Source organism: Acanthochromis polyacanthus, chromosome 8 (assembly GCF_021347895.1).
Source record: "Acanthochromis polyacanthus isolate Apoly-LR-REF ecotype Palm Island chromosome 8, KAUST_Apoly_ChrSc, whole genome shotgun sequence".
Lineage (NCBI taxonomy): Eukaryota > Metazoa > Chordata > Actinopteri > Pomacentridae > Acanthochromis > Acanthochromis polyacanthus.
The window spans coordinates 22859686-22881447 of NC_067120.1; the positions used below are offsets into that span (position 1 = coordinate 22859686).

At 39.8% G+C, this 21762-nt stretch overlaps 3 protein-coding genes and 1 long non-coding RNA gene across 6 annotated transcripts in view; 2 read left to right on the forward strand and 2 right to left on the reverse strand.

Moving 5' to 3' along the window:
• The first annotated feature begins 1718 nt into the window (after nucleotides 1–1718).
• lyve1b (lymphatic vessel endothelial hyaluronic receptor 1b) lies at nucleotides 1719–10036 on the forward strand. Its single transcript, XM_051952640.1, has 6 exons — nucleotides 1719–1876; nucleotides 2393–2558; nucleotides 4706–4845; nucleotides 6066–6989; nucleotides 9106–9184; nucleotides 9436–10036. Exons 1-6 carry the CDS (start codon nucleotides 1792–1794, stop codon nucleotides 9647–9649), a joined length of 1608 nt encoding a protein of 535 aa, XP_051808600.1. The 5' UTR covers nucleotides 1719–1791; the 3' UTR covers nucleotides 9650–10036.
• Nucleotides 10037–12465: 2429 nt separating this feature from the next.
• Nucleotides 12466–18349, forward strand: c8h12orf29 (chromosome 8 C12orf29 homolog). The gene is made up of 7 exons (XM_022209053.2): nucleotides 12466–12699; nucleotides 15324–15441; nucleotides 15570–15665; nucleotides 15800–15916; nucleotides 16856–17053; nucleotides 17246–17415; nucleotides 17745–18349. Exons 1-7 carry the CDS (start codon nucleotides 12610–12612, stop codon nucleotides 17928–17930), a joined length of 975 nt encoding a protein of 324 aa, XP_022064745.1. The 5' UTR covers nucleotides 12466–12609; the 3' UTR covers nucleotides 17931–18349.
• LOC127535240 (uncharacterized) lies at nucleotides 14166–16954 on the reverse strand. Its single transcript, XR_007944060.1, has 2 exons — nucleotides 16830–16954; nucleotides 14166–14790 (listed from the first exon to the last, which is right to left on the reverse strand). It is a non-coding gene; the product is annotated as an uncharacterized LOC127535240 (long non-coding RNA).
• Nucleotides 18350–18374: 25 nt separating the features above from the next.
• The window catches only part of cep290 (centrosomal protein 290), a 52684-nt gene continuing 49296 nt past the window's right edge, over nucleotides 18375–21762 (reverse strand). For all 3 annotated transcript variants that reach the window (XM_051952635.1, XM_022209050.2, XM_051952634.1), the window contains exons 47-51: nucleotides 20790–20959; nucleotides 20550–20691; nucleotides 19579–19652; nucleotides 19205–19299; nucleotides 18375–18911 (exon numbers count right to left, since the gene is read on the reverse strand). In XM_051952635.1, coding sequence (XP_051808595.1) covers nucleotides 18667–18911; nucleotides 19205–19299; nucleotides 19579–19652; nucleotides 20550–20691; nucleotides 20790–20959 — 726 coding nt within the window. In that variant the 3' untranslated portion in view covers nucleotides 18375–18666. The remainder of the gene's footprint in view (nucleotides 18912–19204; nucleotides 19300–19578; nucleotides 19653–20549; nucleotides 20692–20789; nucleotides 20960–21762) is intronic.

Here is a 21762-nt window from a genome sequence, read left to right on the forward strand (position 1 = left end):
AGTGAGTTCACCGTACCTTTATGACCTCCACAGTCACCAGATCTCAATCCAACAGAACCTTTGGGATGTGGTAGAATGAGACACTGGCATCATGGACGTGCAGCCAACAAATCTGCAGAAATTGTATGATGCCATCATGTCAATATAGACCAAAATCTCTGAGGAATGTTTACAACACCTTGTTGAAAGTATGACACGAAGAATTAAGGCAGTCATCAAGGCAAAAGGAGGTCCAACCTTTTATTGGCAAGGTGTACCTAATTAAGTGGCCAATGAGTGTACAGTGCATGCTTCTGTTGTTCCATAAAATATTTGAAAAGAAACAGAAAAGAAAAACACGGCATGGCAAGAAACATAAAATGAAAATCTTTACTGTAGAGCATGTCAAACATGCAGCCCACGGGCAACATTGGACCCGCTGGCCACGGTAAAAATTGCAGAGAAGACATGAACTGCAAATTTGTAAAACTGTGATTTTAAAATAATTTCCAGACCATGATGAAGTTTTTTTTGATAATAAATTAAACTACCAGATTGTTCATTGTTCTTTTGTCATTTTGTGTTTCATTTTTGTAATATTTTGTCTTGTTTTGTTTTGTTTTGTTTTTTTTGTCATTGGTCTCATTTGTCATTTGTCATTTTGTGTTTCCTATTAGTCTCGCTTGTGTTTTTTGTTATTTTTGTCATTTTGTGTTTTGCTTCATTCGTTGTTTTGAGCATTATGTTTGTTATTTTGGGGGGGCTTTTTTTTGTCTCGCTTACCTTATTTGTCTATTTTTTTGGCATTTTGTTTCTCACTTTTGTCATTTTTTGTCTCGTTTTTGTCATTTGTCCATTTTTTTGGCATTTGTAACTTTTTGGTCTAATTTTTTTTGTCTCTTTATTGCTTTGTTTCATGTCTTTTTGTGTTGTTTTTTGTTTTGATCATGAAGTAAAATACTATTTTATTCCATTCCAGATGCCTGAGACTAAATGTCTTGTGCCTTTTTCTTCAGAAATTTCAGGTTGTTCATAATGTCTGTAAAAACATTTTTGCACTAAAACAGAGGAAAAATGTGGAGTTGTCCTTATTTAAAGGTTACTCTGCAGTTATTTAACTGGTTCAGCCCACTTGAGATCAAATTGGGCTGAATGTGGCCCCTGAACTAAAATGAGTTTGACACCTCTGCTGTGAAGAATGACAAAAAACAGCCAGTGAAAGAAGAGATAGAGGGCAGGAACAGTGTGGAGGAAGTCGTCCTTCCTACCGGCTGCACAGAGCAAACATGACTCTGGAAGAGATGCTGGCAAAGCAGAAAACTACAACACTGGTCAAAACAGTACTCAAGTATGTTTCTTCATCCAAATTTGCCTGAGAAAGAACAAGCTTGATAGAGACGCATGAATCCATTTCCCCCACATGACTAATTCATAAAGAATTATCCTATTTTATTATTTTTCCTTAGAACACGTTAACATGTCCTGCCATCCTGTTTTATTATTTGTCAGAAATCCTCAATTTGTTTATATATTCCTGACTAGCTCGGTGCTGGAGGTGTCATATATATGTCATGTATCTGCAATTTGATCACTAAAACATCCATTTTTGGATCAAACATACCGAGATTTGGTGTCAAGGTCGTTCTCCTGTGGGTGTGTGCTATCTCAAAACGGGCCATTAAGCAGATTTGACCCTGGTGTTCCTGTTTCCTCTCCTCTTCCACTTCACATTTGTTCTGGCTCTGCTCCTCTATGTTCACATTATTTGGTTCTTCACTTTCGCCCGCTTCAGTTATATTTTTCATATAAAACATGATGAGACTTTTTTGCTTTTCTCAGTTTTTATGTCAGTTTTTGGCAGTGTTTTTGCTGACATCGGAGTCGAGCCTCACCAAAGGTACGTTTTCTTGATGCAGTTTCTTGTGTAGGTGAAAGGACACATTCTGCCAATCACCCCCCCCCCCCCCCCCCCCCCCCCCCCCAATTTATTGTTTAATTGCAGGCAGGAGAATGTTGTGAACATTTTTTTAGGATTAACATAATATCTTATGGTGTGTGGAATATTTTTAGCATGTTATCATAATCTAAAACTGTGTCTGCTGCTATGGTCCAACAGCAACATCAGCAAATGTTCATTTGTCTATTGGAAATCTCTCGGGCTCGGCATCTATTATTTTAAATGTGCTGTAATTTGGCTTGACAAAGTATCTTTTTCATTGTATCAGAATTTGCCGGAGGTTTGGGCCATTGGTTTGTACTGTAGATGGCATATTTTCTACATATACAGTACTTTAAACATACTGCCAAGTGTATATATTTATATTTTCCCCCAAAACGTTTCGTGTGAACTTTTATTTTGACCTCCTGATGCCGCTGCAAACTTTGTGAACGTGTCAAACTTCTTACATTTCAGTTTCACCTCAGAGTCACTCAGTTGCTGGCATCTTCATGGCCAATAAAGAAGGAACTTACACCTTGAACTTCACTGCAGCCAGAGCAACCTGCCTGTTTCTGAATGTCACTATGGCAACCAGATCCCAGATGGAGAGAGCAGTACAGCGTGGACTAGAGACGTGCAGGTAGGCTCAGTGTGTTTGATTCTGGCAAAGTCGAAGGTAAAATACCTGTTAAGATGCTGACAAACATGCAGTTCTGAAGATTTAATATGAATAATTCATACAGAAAAATGAGTGATTGGAAAGTTGCACACTCTAATATTCTAACATTGATGTATATTGTTGGACCGCCTTTAGCTCTGAGAACGACACACATTCGCTGTGGCATCGTTTCGATTAGCTTCTGCAACGTCACAGCATTTATTTCTGGCATTAATTTTTCACCAAAATCTTATATTGATGATGGGAGAGTCGGACAAAGTTTTCTCCAGCACATCCCAAAGATCCTCAGTGGGGCTGAGGTCCGGACTCTGTGGAGGTCAATCCATGTGTGAAAATGATGCCTCATGCTCCATGAACCACTCATTCACAATGTGAGCCCCATGAATCCTGGCATTGTCATCTTGGAACATGCCCATGCCATCTGGGACGAAAAACTGCTCATTCATTATGTTCAGGCAGACCTCATTCTTTGGGCACATAACGTTGCTGAACCTGACCAACACCAGATCATAACCCTAAGCCCCACAGGTTTGTAGGTACTAGCCATGATGAATGCATCACTTCATCTGCCTCTCTTCTTACCCAAATTACAATCCAGGCAGATTTTAAATCCGCTTAGGCAGAATTAGAATTTTGATTTTGCCTAGGCGAAATCAAAATTTCGCCAAGTGTTGAGTTTATTTTGCCAAGTGTTGAGGACAAAAGTTGACATTACTTCTAAAGTAATTATTTACCTTGAATCTAAAACCAAATTTCAAGGTACATAATGTTAGGGAAAACAAATATTTACATTAACAGAGCATATCATATTCAAAAATTCAAAATTTCAATCTAGCCTTGGTGAAATCAAAATTCTAATTCTGCATATGCAGATTTAAAATCTGCCTGGATTCTAATTTGGCCTGTGACTTATACATTTGATCTGGACACTTTTAGTTTTTAAAATGCAATTATGCACTAAAGATCTTGATATGACAAGGCTACATCCTGTCCTCATTACATACATGAGTCTCCTTATGGTTGACACTGACTGGTTTGTAAATGGGTGTGTCATGTGACATGTTGTCGGTTCAGCTTTCTATCACTGTTGGAATGAATGGGGAAATACGGACAGGTTCCTTTTGTTGTCACTATAATAATGTTATGATGGCTGTCCTAAAAGTAAATGGTCAATGGTTGTATTTATATAGCGCTTTTATCCAAAGCGCTTTACATGATACATCACATTCACCCATTCACACACTGATGGTGGAAGCTGCCATACAAGGCGCTCACTACGACCCACCAGGAGCAATTAGGGGTTAGGTGTCTTGCTCAGGGACACCTTGACATGAGCACAACGGACTGGGGGATCAAACCCGCAACCCTCCAGTTGCGAGATGGCCACTCTACCCACTGAGCTATGCCGCACCAAATTCACATGAAATACCCAAACTTGCCCAATGAAGGTCTTCCTATTCTTCTCAGACACACTTAAACTGAAGCTGGGGAAGATTCCACCTACTACCCAGAACTCCATACTATGGAGTTATAAAAAGGAAACTTGATCGCTGCACCGCTGCTTGTAACAGCATCATGCACCTCCATCTACTGCTGCTGCTTCTTTATCTTCAGGTGTCATTTATGTGCAGTTCTTTTAGATCCTCTCTCACTCATCCTCTATGAAAATACTTGGAAGGTGTTGTTTTTTTATGAGATTTTCAGGGGACTTTTTATAACTTTCCATGAAAACTTGGCCATGTGTTTTTTCATTTGCTGATGACAGCCTGCCGTAACATCCTGTAACTGGTCCAAAAGACCAAATTATTTCCACTTTAGACACTCACTATAGACCATTTGATTCACACCGTAGGGCATGAGAAGATTTGACACCTGCAGTTTTGGTTTGGATTTGCTTTGGAGTTTGGTGTGAAAGTGTTTTTTATACCATCAAGTATTTTATCAAGTATTTTGTTAGATTCCTGACATTTCAGTTAAAACAGCTGTTCCCTTTTAAAATGATGTTCCACACTCAAGTTCACTTTCATTAATTGTAATGCATTTTTCCTCAGAACAGTTTTATTTTACTTTCTACACTATCATCTGTCTTTGATGGATTATTTTAACAGATATGGCTGGATAGCTGAACAGATTGCAGTAGTGCCACGACTGACATCCAACAACAACTGTGGAAAAGGCAAAACTGGATTGGTGACGTGGTTTGCGCCAGCAGATAAACCATTTAATGTCTTCTGCTTTAATGAATCAGGTACAGTTTGTTTACTGTTTACTGTAAATCCCAAGTTATCCATGACACAATATTTGTTCAGGACAATCAAAATGACATGAAAACTTTCTATGACTTGACACAAACATGAAACTCCAGGTGAGCGTCACACCGTTTTTATGTTAAGTGTTGAAATTTTAGAGTTCATTGTACTCATAGATAAAAAGGTGAAACAACCCAATCTGTCCAAAGTCAGTTAACATGACATACATTTACTTCCTTAAAATATATTTTAATAGGTAGGCCATACAGTGGTTTGGTGGTTAGCACTGATGCTACCCAGAAGAGCCCCGGTTCGTGTCCCGGCCTTCCCAGGATCTTTCTGCATGGAGTTTGCATGTTCTACCTGTAAATGTGTGGGTTTTCTCTGGGTACTCCAGCTTCCTCCCACAGTCCAAAAATATGCTGAGGTTAATTGATGATTCCAAATTGTCCACAGTTGTGAATGTGAGTGTGATTGTTTGTCTGTATATGTAGCCCTGTGATAGACTGGCGACCTGTCTAGGGGGTCCCCTGTTTTCACCCTAAGTCGGCTGGGATAGGCTCCAGCACCCTACTACCCTAATGAGGATTGAGCGGATAATGGGTGGATATTCTTATAATCGACCACATTAAAAAAAATAGCAATTCATATGTTTTACCTACACTACTGTTCAAAAGTTTGGAGACAATTTCATGTTTTCCATGAAAACTCACACTTTTATTCATGTGCTAACATAATTTCACAAAAGTTTTCTAATCATCAACTAGCCTTTCAGCACCATTAGCTAACACAATGTAGCATTAGAACACAGGAATGATGGTTGCTGGAAATGTGCCTCTGTACCCCTATGGAGATACTCCATTAGAAATCTGCCTTTTCCAGATCTAGTCATTTCACGCAACCTTTCACCACATTAACAATGTCTAGTCTGTATTTCAGATTAATTTAATGTTATCTTCATTTATGTATTTTTTTCTTTCAAAAATAAGGACACTTCCAAGTGACCCCAAACTTTTGAATAGTAGTGTATATTACTTTAAATTACAGAACTCTATCAATGATTTCATTTGAATAAAAAGATTTTTTTTAGTCAAATTAGGGTCATGTGACAGTTATTTTGTGATTTTAATGCAAATCTACTGGACTAAACTTAAAAAAGAAAATAATAATAATCTGTTATATGAGCAAAATCAACCTTTTGTTTTGTCCACACTTGCAGATTTTGAGGAAACTTTGAAAACATCGACAACTGGCCCACAATCCTCCATGTCTTCTGCCACACTGACAACCTCAACCCTATCCTCAAGATTTACCATACCTCCGGTCAGATCGACACCTCCGGTCAGATCGACTCCTTTATTCAGATCGACACCTCCGGTCAGATCGACACCTCCGGTCAGATCGACTCCTTTATTCAGATCGACACCTCCGGTCAGATCGACACCTCCGGTCAGATCGACACCTCCGGTCAGATCAACTCCTTTATTCAGATCGACACTTCCGGTCAGATCGACACCTCCGGTCAGATCGACACCTTTATTCAGATCGACACCTCCGGTCAGATCGACACCTCCGGTCAGATCGACTCCTTTATTCAGATCGACACCTCCGGTCAGATCGACACCTCCGGTCAGATCGACACCTCCGGTCAGATCGACTCCTTTATTCAGATCGACACCTCCGGTCAGATCGACACCTCCGGTCAGATCGACTCCTTTATTCAGATCGACACCTCCGGTCAGATCGACTCCTTTATTCAGATCGACACCTCCGGTCAGATCGACACCTCCGGTCAGATCAACTCCTTTAGCCAGATCGACACCTCCGGTCAGATCAACATCTTCAGTTAGATCAACAATCAAGCCAACCAGAAAGTCAACTATAACTGAATCCCCTGAGCAGACACCCTTAACTTCTGCTCCCCTGGTCCAGACAACACCTTCAACTAGGATTTCCTCCTCCACTCCCTCTTCCCTTACCCCTTCCTCCACCCATATTGCTGCTCCTCTTCCTCACCTTATCACCTCAAAACCAACTATAGTCAGTGTTGCCTTTTCTACTTCCGGCCATGCCTCCAACATCTCTGTTTCCTCAGAGTCAGTGTCGTCACAGTCTGTGAGCTCTACAAAACCTTCTCTAGGGGGTAAGTTCTTTCATTTTTGTTTCAGTTTCCCCAAAAAGTTCAAAAAATTCTTTCATCTGTTTTAGCTCTTTCTGTCTGGAATCTGGTTTACATGTTCACAGAGCTTAAATGGCATGGAATGTAAACTTGAATGAAGATATCAATCTGAGTAACAGAATTAAAACTGAAGGTATAAAGTTAATTTTGTTTTAATGTTTTATATTGTACCAGAATGACTCTCTTGCTTGATGTGATTCATTTAAAAGCTGTATTTAATATTTTCTGGCCACCAGGGAGCAAAAAAACATTATGAATGTTTTGTTTCTGGCAAACAGTTGCGATTTGTCTTTGACAATGTTGCCATAAATTTGCAGCAATGTCCAATTTTCGCATGCAAATTACATTAGCAACGAACTCTCAGTGGATTTCTTGCTAGCTTTGTGGTAAGCTTATGGCAAGAATTAGATTTTGTATCATGTATTTAATGCTTGTTTGCTAGAATGTTTAGTGCTTGCAGCAAGTTTGCCTTTAGAATATTACTACTTTTGCCTGAAATGCTATCTATAGCAAACATAAACAGACACGTTGTTACTCATGTCAAACTCGTTACCACTGGTGAACATGTTTTGTAGAATGATTGAATGTTGCTGAAGATGAGTGGATAACACTGACACACGTGTGGCAACATTTTATCTTTTTTTTTTTTAAACTCATACCTTTGCTGGGCTGCACAGTGGCTTGATGGCTAGCATTTTGGACTTGCAGCTTTAAGATCCCCGGTTTGCCTCCAGGCCTTCCTGGGATCTTTCTGCATGAAGTTTACCTGTTCTTCCTGTGCATGCACGCCTTCCACAGTTCAAAAACATGCTGAGATTAATTGGTGATTCTAAATGGTCCATAGGTGTGAATTTTAGTATTATTTGTCTCTATATGATAGATCGGTGACCTGTCGAGGGTGTCCCCTAGGGTGCCTTCACCCTAGGTCAGCTAGGATAGACTCCAGCCAACCACAACCCTGTTGAGGATTAAGTACTGTTTACCTTTGGTGCATTTCTAACACAAATTTGGCACATTTGACTTATGTAAGGGATGATAGTATTAATAATTAACATAAAAAAATACAAAAGTACATTAAGTATTTTAAAAATAAAATCAGAGTGACAGTTGTACCTTAAAACAGCATTTAGAGCAGTGGTCTCCAACCTTCTTTGCACCATGGACCGGATTCAAGCAACACAGTTTTCTACGGACCGGTCATCGGGTAACCTGGCAATAGCCAGATTAATAATTGGCTAGTACTTGATAGTACTCCACAATATCAATCTGGGACCGCTCCATGTAAATCCGTTCGGAGGAAAGAGTCACGGATTGGACAATGCAACAGTATGTCCCGCCTCTGACAGGTTTGTTTTTAGCCAATCGCGGGCTCTTCACAACGAGCGGAGCCAATTGGTAGATTAAACTCTTACCAAAACCCGTAGGTAAAAAAGCACAAACATCTTTACCATCCAGAAATGCGCAAAGCGCCTCTCGTTGTTCTTCCTTCAAAGAAATGATAGGAGATTCAGCTAAAACTGACTTAATAGCAGCATCTACACGATCGTTGTCCTCCGTTGCCATGTTTGTTTTGATCTACTGGCGCTTGGTGTCGTCTTCACACCCGGATATCCCACCCCACACACGAATACTGCTGCGTGATTGGCCCGGACCAACTTGGTGCTGTACGAAAAGTGAAGGCGGGAGCGGAGCGAGATGGTTTCTTGAGAGATTTGTGAACTCACAAATATCGCGAGAAATCAACTTGCTGGCAAGGTTAGTCATCGGGCACAAAACAAACAATGTATGGATACCGACTCACATGAGCTAAATTTGTAGCAAGTTGCAGGAATTGATGAGACTCTGCAACACTCCCACAATTTAATCAGTTGTTCTGTCCATCATTTCCGATGGATGAGTCCCGTTAAGTTTGCAGTGTTTGATTTGTCGTACACTGCAAAAACTCAAAACTGTAGTCTATAGTGTTACCATCTATGGAAAACATTTTTTTCCAGCTTGGTTTCAGGGAAAGAATGCAGCACTATAATGGATTTCAAAGATAAATCTTGCTCATCTCTCCTATGTTTTGTGTCTTCTCCAGTTGTACCTACTGCACTCATCGTTGTTAGCATCATTATCCTGCTCCTGACAGCAGCTGGTGCTGTGTGGTACTACACATTGTGAGTCATGTTTTCAGATACATCAGCATCATTCTCTTCGATAAAACATATAGGATAACGCTTCTGAAATGTAAATTTGGAATTTAGAAGAATACCAGTCCAATTGTTTCCTGTGCATGTATAAAACTTAGCTTTTGTTATGTACTTTGCAGCAGGAGGAACCAGAAGACAATGATCCCAGAGGTTTTAACATGCTTTTGGTAATCCAGGTGTCTTACGTTTTTAAAAGCCAAATTTTCCCCCTTCTTTAGGAAAAGGAATATTTGCACCTTTTGGTCTCAGGGGCAGCAGAGGGACGACATCGAGACGAAGATGTTGGAGCACACTGGCAGTGAGATGGAGCTACACAGCCAGTGTGGAGCAGGGGAAGATGATGATGAAGAAGAAGAAGAATCATACAGGAAGTACTCTAGTGATATCACGCTGTGTGTGGATCCAGGTATCAAAGCAAACTTCTCAGATTAGCCTCAGCACATTTCTTTAGGTGTTTTGTGGAAATTAATAGAATGATTAACAGCACTGATAGACACCTATGGCTGAAAGCTTCAGAAATGCGGATTGTTATATTATCAAAGTAATTGTAAATATGCTAATGTAGTTCCTTTTTGTTCAGTTATGATGTTGTTGCACTGCAGGATGAATTTGGAATCTATCACATGCCTCCCTGATAGGTTTGTGTGACTTAAAGATCTAAAGTGCATGCATGCTTTGGACATTATTGTACTTATTGTGTCTTTTTCTATAAATGTACAGTTATTGAGATTAAAAACTGCAGCTCTCCAGTGTTTGGGTGCATATGCCTGTGAATTTCCACGTTATGTATTTTTTTAAAAATAAATCTACCTACTTTTAGAGATGTAATGTAAAGTTTTATGTTTCATTCACTGACCATACATAAAAATCAATGAATGCCCTGTGGCGTCACCCATAGGTATCCCAAAGAGCAGTTTGACAAGGTTGTGGCAAGCTGTTGCTTTTCCCAGTAGAGAGTTAGGAAACTGGTCTGACAAATATGTGTATATAATTGATATTTTTTTATGTTCCACTCTTTAATTGTACAGTACTCCTTTGTGTGTCACGTCTCTTTATACTTTCCGGCAATAACAGTTGTCATGGATTTGAAAACTAGTCATGGAGATCAAAACTGCTATTTGTGTCAGCTGTAACGTTGGGCATTTTAATGTGGAGGTCAGTGGGAATGGATCACTTTTTGAGCCAGCCTGAAGTGGACACTCAAGGAACTGCATTTTTGGGCACTTTGATATTATATTTTTAAGTCTTAGAAGCTGCTGCTCAGTTTCATTTTTGGTCCTGAGAAAACAAGAATCATTTTCAACTTTCTCATTCACTCAGTGTCTTTTTAATTTTGTCACTTACGGAGTAAAAAACTATATGAAGGTGATAAATAAAAACACAAACACATACTATGGCCCAGTTAATTAATGAAATGCCATCTTCAAATGTACGTTGAGTATTTTTACAATAACAATTTCTCTAAAATCATAATTGCTATACTATATTGACTAATGTGTGTACTGTTAGATGCCAAAAAGAGCAGAGGAAGGAGAGACAAAAAGAAAGTACAGAGAAAATGTCATCAATGAGATACTGGACAAATGACATGGAGCAGCTAGCAGAAGATAAGGAAGAGGAGGAAGAGGAGGATGAGGAATGGACTCCTCAGGACATGCATGATGATGAAAGTTCAGATAGCAGTGATGAGGAAGGCCATCAAGATGAAAGTATAGCACAGACAAGCAAAAATGTTGAGGTCCCATCAGCACAGCGCACAATCAGAAAGGAGTCAGTCAAGGACAATGCAAAAAGGAAAGAATTCAGATGGAAAAAACTAAAATATTAAGCTCCATGTCTTGAATTTATTGCATGTGTTGACAAAGGCACGGAGGGCAAATGTGACTGGATGGCATCTATGTATTTTAAACAGTCTGTCACTGATGAAATGCTACAGGAAACTGCAGAACAAATAAATCTGAACAGTGTACAAAAAGAGGGCAAGTCAGGTTCTAGGCATTTACGTATATTCATATGGGTTTAGTACAAATGCCCAGTGTGAGAGCCTACTGGGAGATGGAGACAAAGCTCCCTGCAGTTTGTTGTTTTGTTCTTTTTTTTTTTTTTTTAAATTACTTTTATATTCATTTATTATTTTATCAGTTTGAAGTGTGTCAGCTCACTCGGTACTAATTAGTAGACTGGAGCAAGTTGAGTTTTGTTTTAGATTGTTGTGAGCAAAAAGTTGCAAAAACTGCCCAGTGTGTCAAATTTAATCATAAACAAAATATCATAAACAAAATATTGCATTTTTTGTAGTTTTTGTTAAAAGGCTTAATAAATGTCTCAGTTCCACAAAATTTGAATGTCTCTTTTCCGAGACACAGGCAAGTGTGAAACACTCTCATAGTCCATGGTTGTCCTTTCACTCACTTACATATTTTTTTTATTTTTTCACCTCCAGAGTAAAAACCCCCAAACCTATATAAAAGTCATCATCTGCAGAAAAGGAGACAGACTATGGGAAGCAAACTGTCCAAATATGAGCACAGTAATTGGTAGTAAATTAAATAAGAACATGAAAAGCATGCAGAGAGCGCAGTACTCAGCCAAAGCTGCTCAGTTGTTGTATCACTTCCGACAGATAAAATCTTGAAAAAATTTGTGGCAGAAATCACAGCAACTGACACAACTGATAGAATGTGACCATTTAATATAGATGTACCCACAAACAAAATACAAACAAAAATGACCTTGTGCTGAGCACAGGTGTGTGTTATGCATGTGCACATTATGTACAGATACTGAAACACGTGACCTTAATATGTAGCGAGCGGTGGTAATTGTTGGGACTGGGAAACACTCCCACAATTTAATCAGTTGTTCCTTGTATCATTTCTGATGGATAAGTCCCCATAAGTCTACAGTGGTCGATGTGTAGTAGGATCTAAATGGTAGCTGTCAGCAGGCAGTTGATGTAGTGTTCACTTTTAGTAGTGTTCACTTTTAGTCATAGTTAAGGTGACACCGTGCAACGAACTATATAAAACTCCTTGTTCGAAATAAAGTAGACAATGGGGAGTCCAAATATGAGCACAGTAATTGTTAGTAAATTAAATATGAATAATTACAAAGACGTATTTCACATAATGTAGTTGTTGTAAGCTGGACTAAAGAGAAAAAGCATTAGCATGCTGTTTAACCTGGCTATGTGGTTCCACTCCGCCCCACATGGTGGCGCTACTGAGTCAGTGTTTATAAACCGACCCTTTTTTTAAGAGAAGAAGAAAACACATGACGTCACCCTCACATCCATCCATGCCTGAACCAAATCTCTGTTAAATTTGTGCTCTGCTCAGCCAGAACTGTAACCTTCCAGGAGGGTTTAGTGAACTTGTTGGAGAACAGACAAAATGCGACGCCTGGGCTCCGTCCAGCAGAAGATACCGTGTGTTTTTCTGACCGACGTCAAGGAGGAACAGTCCAGAAAACGAGACTGTCAGGTGAGAGCAGCTGCAGACACAGCAGCAGGCACGGATTCATAGCACCAAGCTGCTGCTAGCATGGAGGTTCGAGCTGCTCCACCCAGCCATATGGTGGCTAAATGGCCAACTCGTCCTGTTTCATCTGCATGAAACTGACATCGACAGCGTTAGCTCATGTTCTCAGGTTTATCTGTCTGTCGTCAGTAGCGTCAGCTTGAAGAAGGAGGATGTGTGGTGTCATCCTGCCAGGCCTGATGTTACTGTAACACTCAGGTTCTCATCCAGAAGGCTGACACCTTAGAAAGTAGCTATAAAGTGATGCTCACAGCCAGTTTACTCCATTTACTGACTATTAATCTTGGATAAATACTAATATGTGACATTAAATGAACAGTAGGACTTGCCAGTATTGATACAGTCATAAATTCCTAAATTCTTATATATTTTTAGATATTGCTAACTAATGTCTTGATAAATTGACTGCCCATTGTTGGTCCACACTTTCTTCCCTTTCCGTACAAGCTTCATTATTGCTGCTTCATAAACTGTTATTCAATAACCATCAACTGTTAGTAGGGCAGCGATGGTGGAGGGGACTGACTTGTAAACCCGAAAAACGACCAAAAATGAAAACGACTGAATCAGAATAGATGGTGGCAGCTCCGATTTCACACTTTAATTCACTAAATTCTTACCTGTATTATTCCAATTCATTGATCTACCTAAAGCAGCATTTACTTTTTATAATCTTGCTTTTAATGAAGGTTTCCAAAGTGATTCATTCTGTCAGTCATGATTCAGTACTCACTATAGCGACGGTTGTCTGTAGAGGACAAAACTTAAGATAAGTTTGCAGTCAGGTATGTTTATCTTCTTAATTTTGTGCACTGGCATGCAAATAAGTTCACTGACACTACACTGTAAACAAGAAGCACAGCAGAGATGAATGGAAATGCTACTAGATTTTGGTCACAAGCCAAAGTATTACAAACATTAACGTGTCTAGACTAGGGCTGGCCCGAATAGTGGTTTCTGGTCTCCGGATATTCGGGCCCTATTAAAGACGAATATCCGAATATAATATTTGTTAAACAAATTTATCAAAGTTCAACTTGTACTCAGACTATACCTTTCAGTTTTGAAGCTCGACTAAGATGGTTATTTTTCCCATGACTGTATGTTTTCTGGTTTTAGCCATATTCTAAAAAGGGCCTTTCAGTGTTTGAAGCTTTAAATGCAGCTGAGCCGCTGCTGTTTATGTGCCCTTCAGGAAGAAGACTCTCTCTGTGCCTGTGATTGACAACATAGAGCAAAACCGTATACATCACAGTAGCTCACATATACATGAGTACACTACCAGTTAAAAGTTTGGTCACACCTTCTCATCAAGTGTTTTTTTTTTAAACTTTTTTATACATTGTTGATGAATACTGAGACATCAAAACTATAAAAGAATAAACATGGAACAAGAAAAGCACTCAGAGTGCAGTACTCCACCAAGGCTGTTTATTTTTCAATTTGTTTATTCAGCAATCAGGGCAATAAAGAATCTGGCCATTTAATACAGATCTACCCACAAATTAAAAAAATGATGACCTTGTGCTGAGCACAGGTGTGTGTTGTACAGATACCGAATTGTGTGACTGAAATATGTTGCAGGCAGCGGTCGTAGTGTTCACTTGTTGTCATAGTTACAGTGGTGCCGTGCCACTATCTCGCAATGATACAGAAATCTTTAACAAATCCGTGGATCCAGACTGTAAGCTGCACCACTTCCAAAATCTAATCAGGTAGTCTTTGTGTCATTTCTGTCCTTCCATGAAAATCTCATTCATTTCAAACCCGTTAGTCCATTTTTGAGTCACACTGCAAGCAGACAGATTCACAGAAGGACAAGCGTACACCGATCGTCACATAACTTCACCACAGACGTTGTTTTTCACTCGTGTCTGGTGAGCTCGTCCGATGAGGATGTATCGTAGTGGTGTAGATTTGGCTCTGAAGTGACTGCAGGTTCACATGTTAACTTAATGGGGTGCGTTTCAGTCGCTGTTTCATACTCGTTCTGTAGTCGGAACAGCTGTTTTGGGAGCTGGGCTGTATTGATGTCTGGTATATGTGAGCACAGAGAGCAGCAGAGAGGAAAACAGATGTGAACACCCACTGAGTTTAAGTTGCACTGAAGCACAAAAAGCAGCATGAAAGCACAACGACACACTAAGCCCTTGTTTATTGGTCTCAAATTGGTCTTCAAGTTTTCACCATCTGTGTGTCCTTCAGCTTTAAAATTTCCACAGAGCTCTGATCTGCGAACACACAATCAAAGCTGTTGCTTCATGTTAGCCACATTGACAGCTCTATATGATTAAGACTTTTGCTTTGTCTTAAGCAATGTTTAAGTGGGTGGCATGTGTTAAAGTACCACACACATATATGCCAGGAATTAAGTTTTACCGGCAGAACCAATGTTACACACTTCACCTGTCAGTGGTTTATAATTTGTGACTGATAAATTCAACGTGAATCCCTTTGCATACTCATTTATTTCAGTTTTAAAATCGTGTAGTTAATGTTTGACATAATAAGTGCATGGACTACATAGTCTTACACTCACTAATCCACCATGTCTGTCTACCTCTCAGCCATTTCAGGTTGTTGCGACTGAAAATGTGAACCCTGTTGCTCTGGATGCTAACATAGATTGTGCGCTTGCCACAGAAAAACTGGATGGTACCTGCTGCTATGTTACAGTCTATAAAGGTGAATAAATCTCACAATAACTAGCCTAGCTTTTTCTTTTCTGAGCATGTACTGAAAGCATGATGTTTTTTTGGTTTTTTTTTAAATTGTGTTTTTCAATGCTGAATTAAATGATTTTTGGTCTTTAGGGCAGCCTTACCTCTGGGCTCGACTCGACAGGAAACCCAACAAGCAGGCAGAGAAAAGGTTTAAAAAGTACCAACATTCCTACAAGAGCTGTAAAGGTACTTTAGCTGTAGTTACCAACAGTGTTTATCTTTAGGAGTTGTAAAGCAAATAAATTTAGCACACTTTCTGAAGGAAGATCAAACTAGTGTGATTTTAATTTTTTTTTTCCTTTTTCTGGGCTTTCCTTCAGGTTTCATGTGGAATGTAGAGGAAGACTTTAAAACGGTGCCAGAGACGTGGATCCCAGCTCACAGAGTCAAACACCACAACGGCCAGCCAGTGCCTGATGACCACGGACATATTCCAGGTTCTAATTTATACGTCAAACAATTAGCGGTCTCAATCAAGACAAACGCATCCACAATTCAGAGGGACTTAAGCTCATGTGCAGTGGTTCAGGGAAGTGTAGAAGTACTTTTATTGCACAATAAATACTGTTTTAAATGACTAAAATTGGTTTTTACACCAGTCTACACCCAGTAACCTAAAATATTAAATAAGAACTAAACTGACAGTTCACAGCACTTTACCTGAAGAGGATCTGCCAAAAAGAACAGGATAAAATGCTTGATATTCTGGTGTCTACTTTTAGAGAAATACCAAAGAAGGCCCAAAGCAGTAACTTTTGCAAAAGGAACTTCTGTAGTGTGCTAAATTAAGGCTCTGAAAAATGAGATCTCGGTGTTTCATCTTTATTAAATTTGCAAAAAAAAACCCACATGGCTCATTGAGTGTGGTTTGATGGACAGAGTGAAGTGAACCAAAAGTGAAAGGTTAATTACTTTCTGAAGCAACTGTATCATGGAATTACTTTTGATAAAATAAAGGATAACTTATTAATCAGAAAAAGAGTTCAAACTGTCACTATGAGGTAGTAATTTAATGCTATGAGCTAGACTACAGAAGAGACTGCATTTTCAGGATCGCCATAGTAGGACTGCACTGCTAGGACTCGTGTTCATTGTGCCAGCGCTACAGCAGAAATGAATGATTGAAGTGTGTGACTTACGGCTTTAAAGGTCTGGTCCAGCAATAACAAGGTTTTTAGAACTGTGGTCAGCCTCCTCTGCTGCAGATTCACTCTAGTAATTTTCTACATGTTCTTAGGAGCATCCATGCTAGTGTGTGGTTTAACAAATGACTCTTGTTTCCTACTTTTCTGTAGCACCTAGACTTTGTCACATTGATGTGTGTGCGTCGTGTACGTTGTTTTCCATTACCGTTTCTTGTCCTTGTAAACATCCAGGCTGGGTTCCAGTAGAGAAGGACAACAAGCAGTACTGTTGGCACTCCTCTGTGGTGGAATATGATGTCGGGGCAGCGCTTGTTCTCAGGCCCAGCTCTGACGATGAAAACAGGTTAGAAATCGCAGCAGTCTCATTGGCTGACCTCCAGGAACAAACGCTGGAGCTCATAGGAACCAACGTCAATGGAAACCCTTACGGTAAAGTGATGTGGCATTTCTGTTATTACCTAAGGAGGGCTAATTATTTTACAGACTGTAGCAAGTGCTAGTACTTGACACAGTTTCCTAGAATAATTTGCTGCTCTGGGTTGGCTGTACTCTTAAAATGCTTCTTAAATGATTAAAAACACTAGGATGCAATATATTCAAAGTTCAGTAATGTACAAACAGGTCTGGGGAGTAAGAAGCATCCCATCCACTGCCTGGTCTCACATGGGAGTATTCGAATCAGAAACCCCCCACCTGTTGACTTTCATCAGCTGTGCTCTTGGCTGCAAGAGAGTCCAGAGGGCCGAGTCGAGGGCATCGTCTGGCACTGCAACGACGGCACTCTCGTTAAGGTGGGACAACCTCATACACTGAGATTGAACTGAACTGACGCTTCTTACGATCTTTCTAACTGTGAACAGAAAATAAGTGGAATTACAAGTGAGGATATTCCCCATGCAGCTGTAGGGTTCAGTACATTTATACAAAAGGTTTTTAAAATGATTTCTTAAAAATTCTGATGTATTGTTTAATGCTAAATATATTAATCTGGCTGTATTGAAAGGTTTAGTAGTCCCACACATGGCAGTTTGTACAGAGATTCTGATGTGCTCTGAAGCCTGTGCTAAAAGACTGATGTGAAATCTGGCCCTGAGCTGCTCTGTGGTTGTTCTGTTGGCAGGTTCATCGTCATCACCTGGGACTCAGGTGGCCAGACGGGGACACCTGCTTTGGTACCAGGCCGGTGGTCATTCGTGTTGACGGCACAGCTGACGCTTATAACAACAGCGAGGACTTGTTCACTTCCTTTTGCGTGCTAAACGGACGTTGCTTCAGCCGGCTTCAGGACATCCAGTTCGAACTGTAAACGCAGGCGGAGAAGGTGGCGTTTCACTTCCTGAAGCTCCTGCTGTCACCCTGCAGACAGCTGCCGGACATTTTCATCAGTAATTCCAGATGAAGCATTCACTCTTTATAGTTATACTTAATTTATTTCATGGAAATCAATGATGAAGAACTGCTGCTTTTTAAAAACAGAAATAGCTGAAAGTCTTAACCAGAGCGGTCTGCAGTGAGGTGGGTGAAGACGCATCGTTTGGCACCACAGAGGAAGACACTTTGCCATTTGTTTTGCAGAACTGTGTATAACTTCAATGTAAAACTGACCAACTGGACGTGTTTAGCAACTTAAGTTGTTAAAAATGTTCAATTTCTATACTGTAAATACTGTATGTTAACACCTGTTTCATTGCTGATTGAAGAATAAATGATGAGGGTGTAAACATTTCTAATTAACTGACTTTTAAGACAATTTAAAATGCAGGAATAAAAAATGATTTTATTGCCAAAAACAGAGAACTCATAAATATGCTACATCACCAAAACAGGAACTTAATATCAACATATTAACACACAAACAGCTGCCTTAGTGAAAACAACTAACCTTTACTTTGAAAAGTTTTTTTTTTTTTTTTTTTAAGAATGCGATGTTAGTTTTCAAACTGCAGGAAAATATGCTTGACTTAAATATTCTAAATTTAAAAACTGGCAACCCTAAAAGTCCATTTGGATGTAGCTCCAATCAAAGACACAGTAATCCTGAGTTAACTGATGGACACATTGGGCAACTCGGCCTGAACACCAAACTGATCACACACCTTCTTCAGCTGCTCCTCCAGCAGGATGTTCTTCTTCACCTCTAAATTGTAGTTATATTTCAAGTCCTCAATCTCTTCAAAAAATGCTGGGTCAAAGTTCTCCAGTTCCTTTTTCAGCTTTTTGACCTCAGTTTGAAGTTTACTTTTCTCAGTTTCCGCTGCCTGCAGAAGGTTTTTGAGTTTCCCATAATCTAAGGATACAACAGGAAAGATAACTGAAATGACTCTAGTCCGTCCAAACAATTCACATCACATACATATAAATTTGTTTGTGCCAACTTTAAATAAACTGATGCTGTGCAGTCATTAAGCTCAAACGCATCAATTGAATGTGCTGATTACAAAGAGGTCTACGTGTGCGTGAAACGTACAGCTCAGGTCGTCAATTTCACGCCAGGTACGATTATTTTAGTCTGAGAATTTCTAATAAAGAGCAATGAAAGTATAAAGTGTTGGAAGAATGACCAGTTTTTGGAAGTCTCACCTAGTTTGGAAGAGGTTTCACCGTACCGCTCAGTGTACTCGCTCATCCTTTGTCTCAGTTCTGCGTTCTCCTTCTGCAGCTCGGTGTTGACCAGCCTGAAGATAAATAGGTATTAGTTACACGATCCACACCATGCATATAGAAAACATTTAAATAATTAAAAAAACAGGATGTTAATTATTACTAATTGGTTCCTTTAGCCTCTTTCTGTTCTTTTTTACACTTTCGCAAAGGTCTGTCAGATGCAATGGAACACTCTTGGCATTCAACAGCATGCGATATATTGTATATGGATGTCAGAATCATATTAACAACACAGCGCAACCCCAGAGTCACCGGTTCATCGCTACTTCTAAGCACGTAGTTTAACATACCTCATGTCCTGGAACTCCTTGGTGAGTCCTGCATCAGTCTTTGAGGCAGCAGGGAACCTTTTTAACATGTCAACCTTGGGGAACCACAATCACACAGGAACAAACACATTCAAACAGCACTTCTCAAAACAATGTCAACTTTCTGTCAAACTCAAGCAATGCAACAGGAACAGCTAAATAATGTCAGGCTTTATGGTAGGCTCTTTTCTATCAAGGTGAATTCCACAGATTTTACACATCTGTCTTGTTTCTAGTTACACATGTATGACTGGTATGTTTCTTAAAGCATTTGGGCATGACTGAACAAAGCCATGTTCATCTGGGGCTGCACAGTGGATGGCGGTTAGCATTATCGCCTTGCAGCTAGAAGATCCCCAGTTCGCATCCTGGCCTTCCTGGGATCTTTCTGCATGGAGTTTGCATGTTCTCCCTGTGCATGCGTGGGTTTTTTACTCTGGCTTCCTCCCACAGTCTAAAAACACGCTGAGTTTAATTGGTAACTCTAAATTGTCTAAAGGTGTGAATGTGAGTGATTGTCTGTCTGTGTAGCCCTATGATAGATTGGTGACCTGTCCACGGTGTCTCCTGCCTTCACCCTAAGTCAGCTGGGATGGACTCCAGCCCCTGTGCCACCCTAATGAGGATGAAGCATTGTATAGATATTAGATGGATGGATGTTCATCTTTTTAGCGGATGGCTGATTACTGGATCTAGTATTAAGCATTTTTACCACTATTGGTATTATTTAATTTTTTTGAACCACTTTCTGATAAAAATTAAATACTTAAAAGCTTTTTGTTATTGTAAATCTTGATACTGAGATTTCTACTGTTACATAAAATGCATGAAGGTTCTAGTTTACTTCTTTTATAACAAATATTTCTGCCCAACAGCAGTTAGGCCGTGCTTGATGTTCGAAAATTAAGAAGACTCAGACTGTTCCTCAGTCTTGTTATGAAAGTAAGCAGTACCTGATCTTCAAGCTGCCAGATGCTTGTCTGAGCCTTCTTCTCACGCTCTTGCACCTCCTTCAGCTGCTGTTTGAGTTCAGAGAGGCTGGAGGTTTTCTGTGAGAGCTCCCTCTCTAGCTCCTTCATCTTGTTCTCAAACATTCTGCAGATGGAAGTCAAACAACCGCTGGCTCAGATATTTTAAAGTTCTTCATTATACCCGTCCATTTATTGAAGACTATGATTGACGGATCTGCTGACCTGGTTACCACAGATGCTTTCCAGGTCTTACTATCTGCTCCCTCTGGGATGGGTCTGGATAGAGCTGCCTGCAGTCTTTGTTTGGTTTCTTCCAGTTCTGCCTCAAGCTTCTCGTTGTTTGCTTCCAGATTTGTCTTGGTCACTCTCAGCCTCTCAGCAGAATCCATTTCCTGTTGTGATATTAAACATGCACATCCAGGTGAGTCAGAACAAATGAAAACACATTCAGTGTCTATGGACAGTATTTGATTAGCTGATTGAAACCTGTCTATACAAGTGAAAGCTGTAACTGCAGCCTGAGATGGATCTGACCTGAAAGGGATGAGTACTTTTGCAGGAACTTAATTTACGCTTTAGAGTTTTCGTAATTGACATTCCATTGTATATATACACACTACCAATCAAAAGTTTGGGGTCACCCAGACAATTTTCTGTTTTCCATGAAAACTCAAACTTTTATTCATGCGCTAAATGTTATAAATGTATAATATTATGATTAATTGCTCTTTATGATTTCAAACTACTGTATAACTGTTTGACTGTGAACTCATCTAACCCAGTATACCCAGTAAATTTCCATGATCTAACTTTGACAATGAAATATAACAAGTTGTTCCTGCAAGCAGCTGGTTGAAACTGGCTGCTCAGAAACTGATAATACCAATGTAACTTCTTTATATGCCTGCTTAAAAACCAAACTGCTTCCACCTATTGCCAGTCACTCGTTCAGACTCTGCTCTGTTCAAGTGATTCCTTGGGCAAGTAAAACTTTGCTTTGACTGAAGAGACGACTGTGGGTATTTATTTGGAGAAGTCAGGACCACGCTGAAGAACTTTCCTAACACTAACATATACACTGCATAATTGTTCTCTGATCATCAATTAGCCTTTCAACACCATTAGCTAGCACAATGTAGCATTAGAACACAGGAGTGATGGTGGCTGGAAATGGGCCTCTGAACCTCTATGTAGA

Bases quoted from the DNA above. Each gene is read 5' to 3' on its own strand.
- c8h12orf29 (XM_022209053.2), top strand. From the start codon at position 12,610: ATGCGACGCCTGGGCTCCGTCCAGCAGAAGATACCGTGTGTTTTTCTG. The intron at 17,054-17,245 runs GTAAAGTGATGT...ATGTACAAACAG, and splicing joins CGTCAATGGAAACCCTTACG to GTCTGGGGAGTAAGAAGCAT. The intron at 17,416-17,744 runs GTGGGACAACCT...TTCTGTTGGCAG, and splicing joins ACGACGGCACTCTCGTTAAG to GTTCATCGTCATCACCTGGG.
- lyve1b (XM_051952640.1), top strand. From the start codon at position 1,792: ATGATGAGACTTTTTTGCTTTTCTCAGTTTTTATGTCAGTTTTTGGCA. The intron at 6,990-9,105 runs GTAAGTTCTTTC...TGTCTTCTCCAG, and splicing joins TACAAAACCTTCTCTAGGGG to TTGTACCTACTGCACTCATC. The intron at 9,185-9,435 runs GTGAGTCATGTT...CCCCTTCTTTAG, and splicing joins GCTGTGTGGTACTACACATT to GAAAAGGAATATTTGCACCT.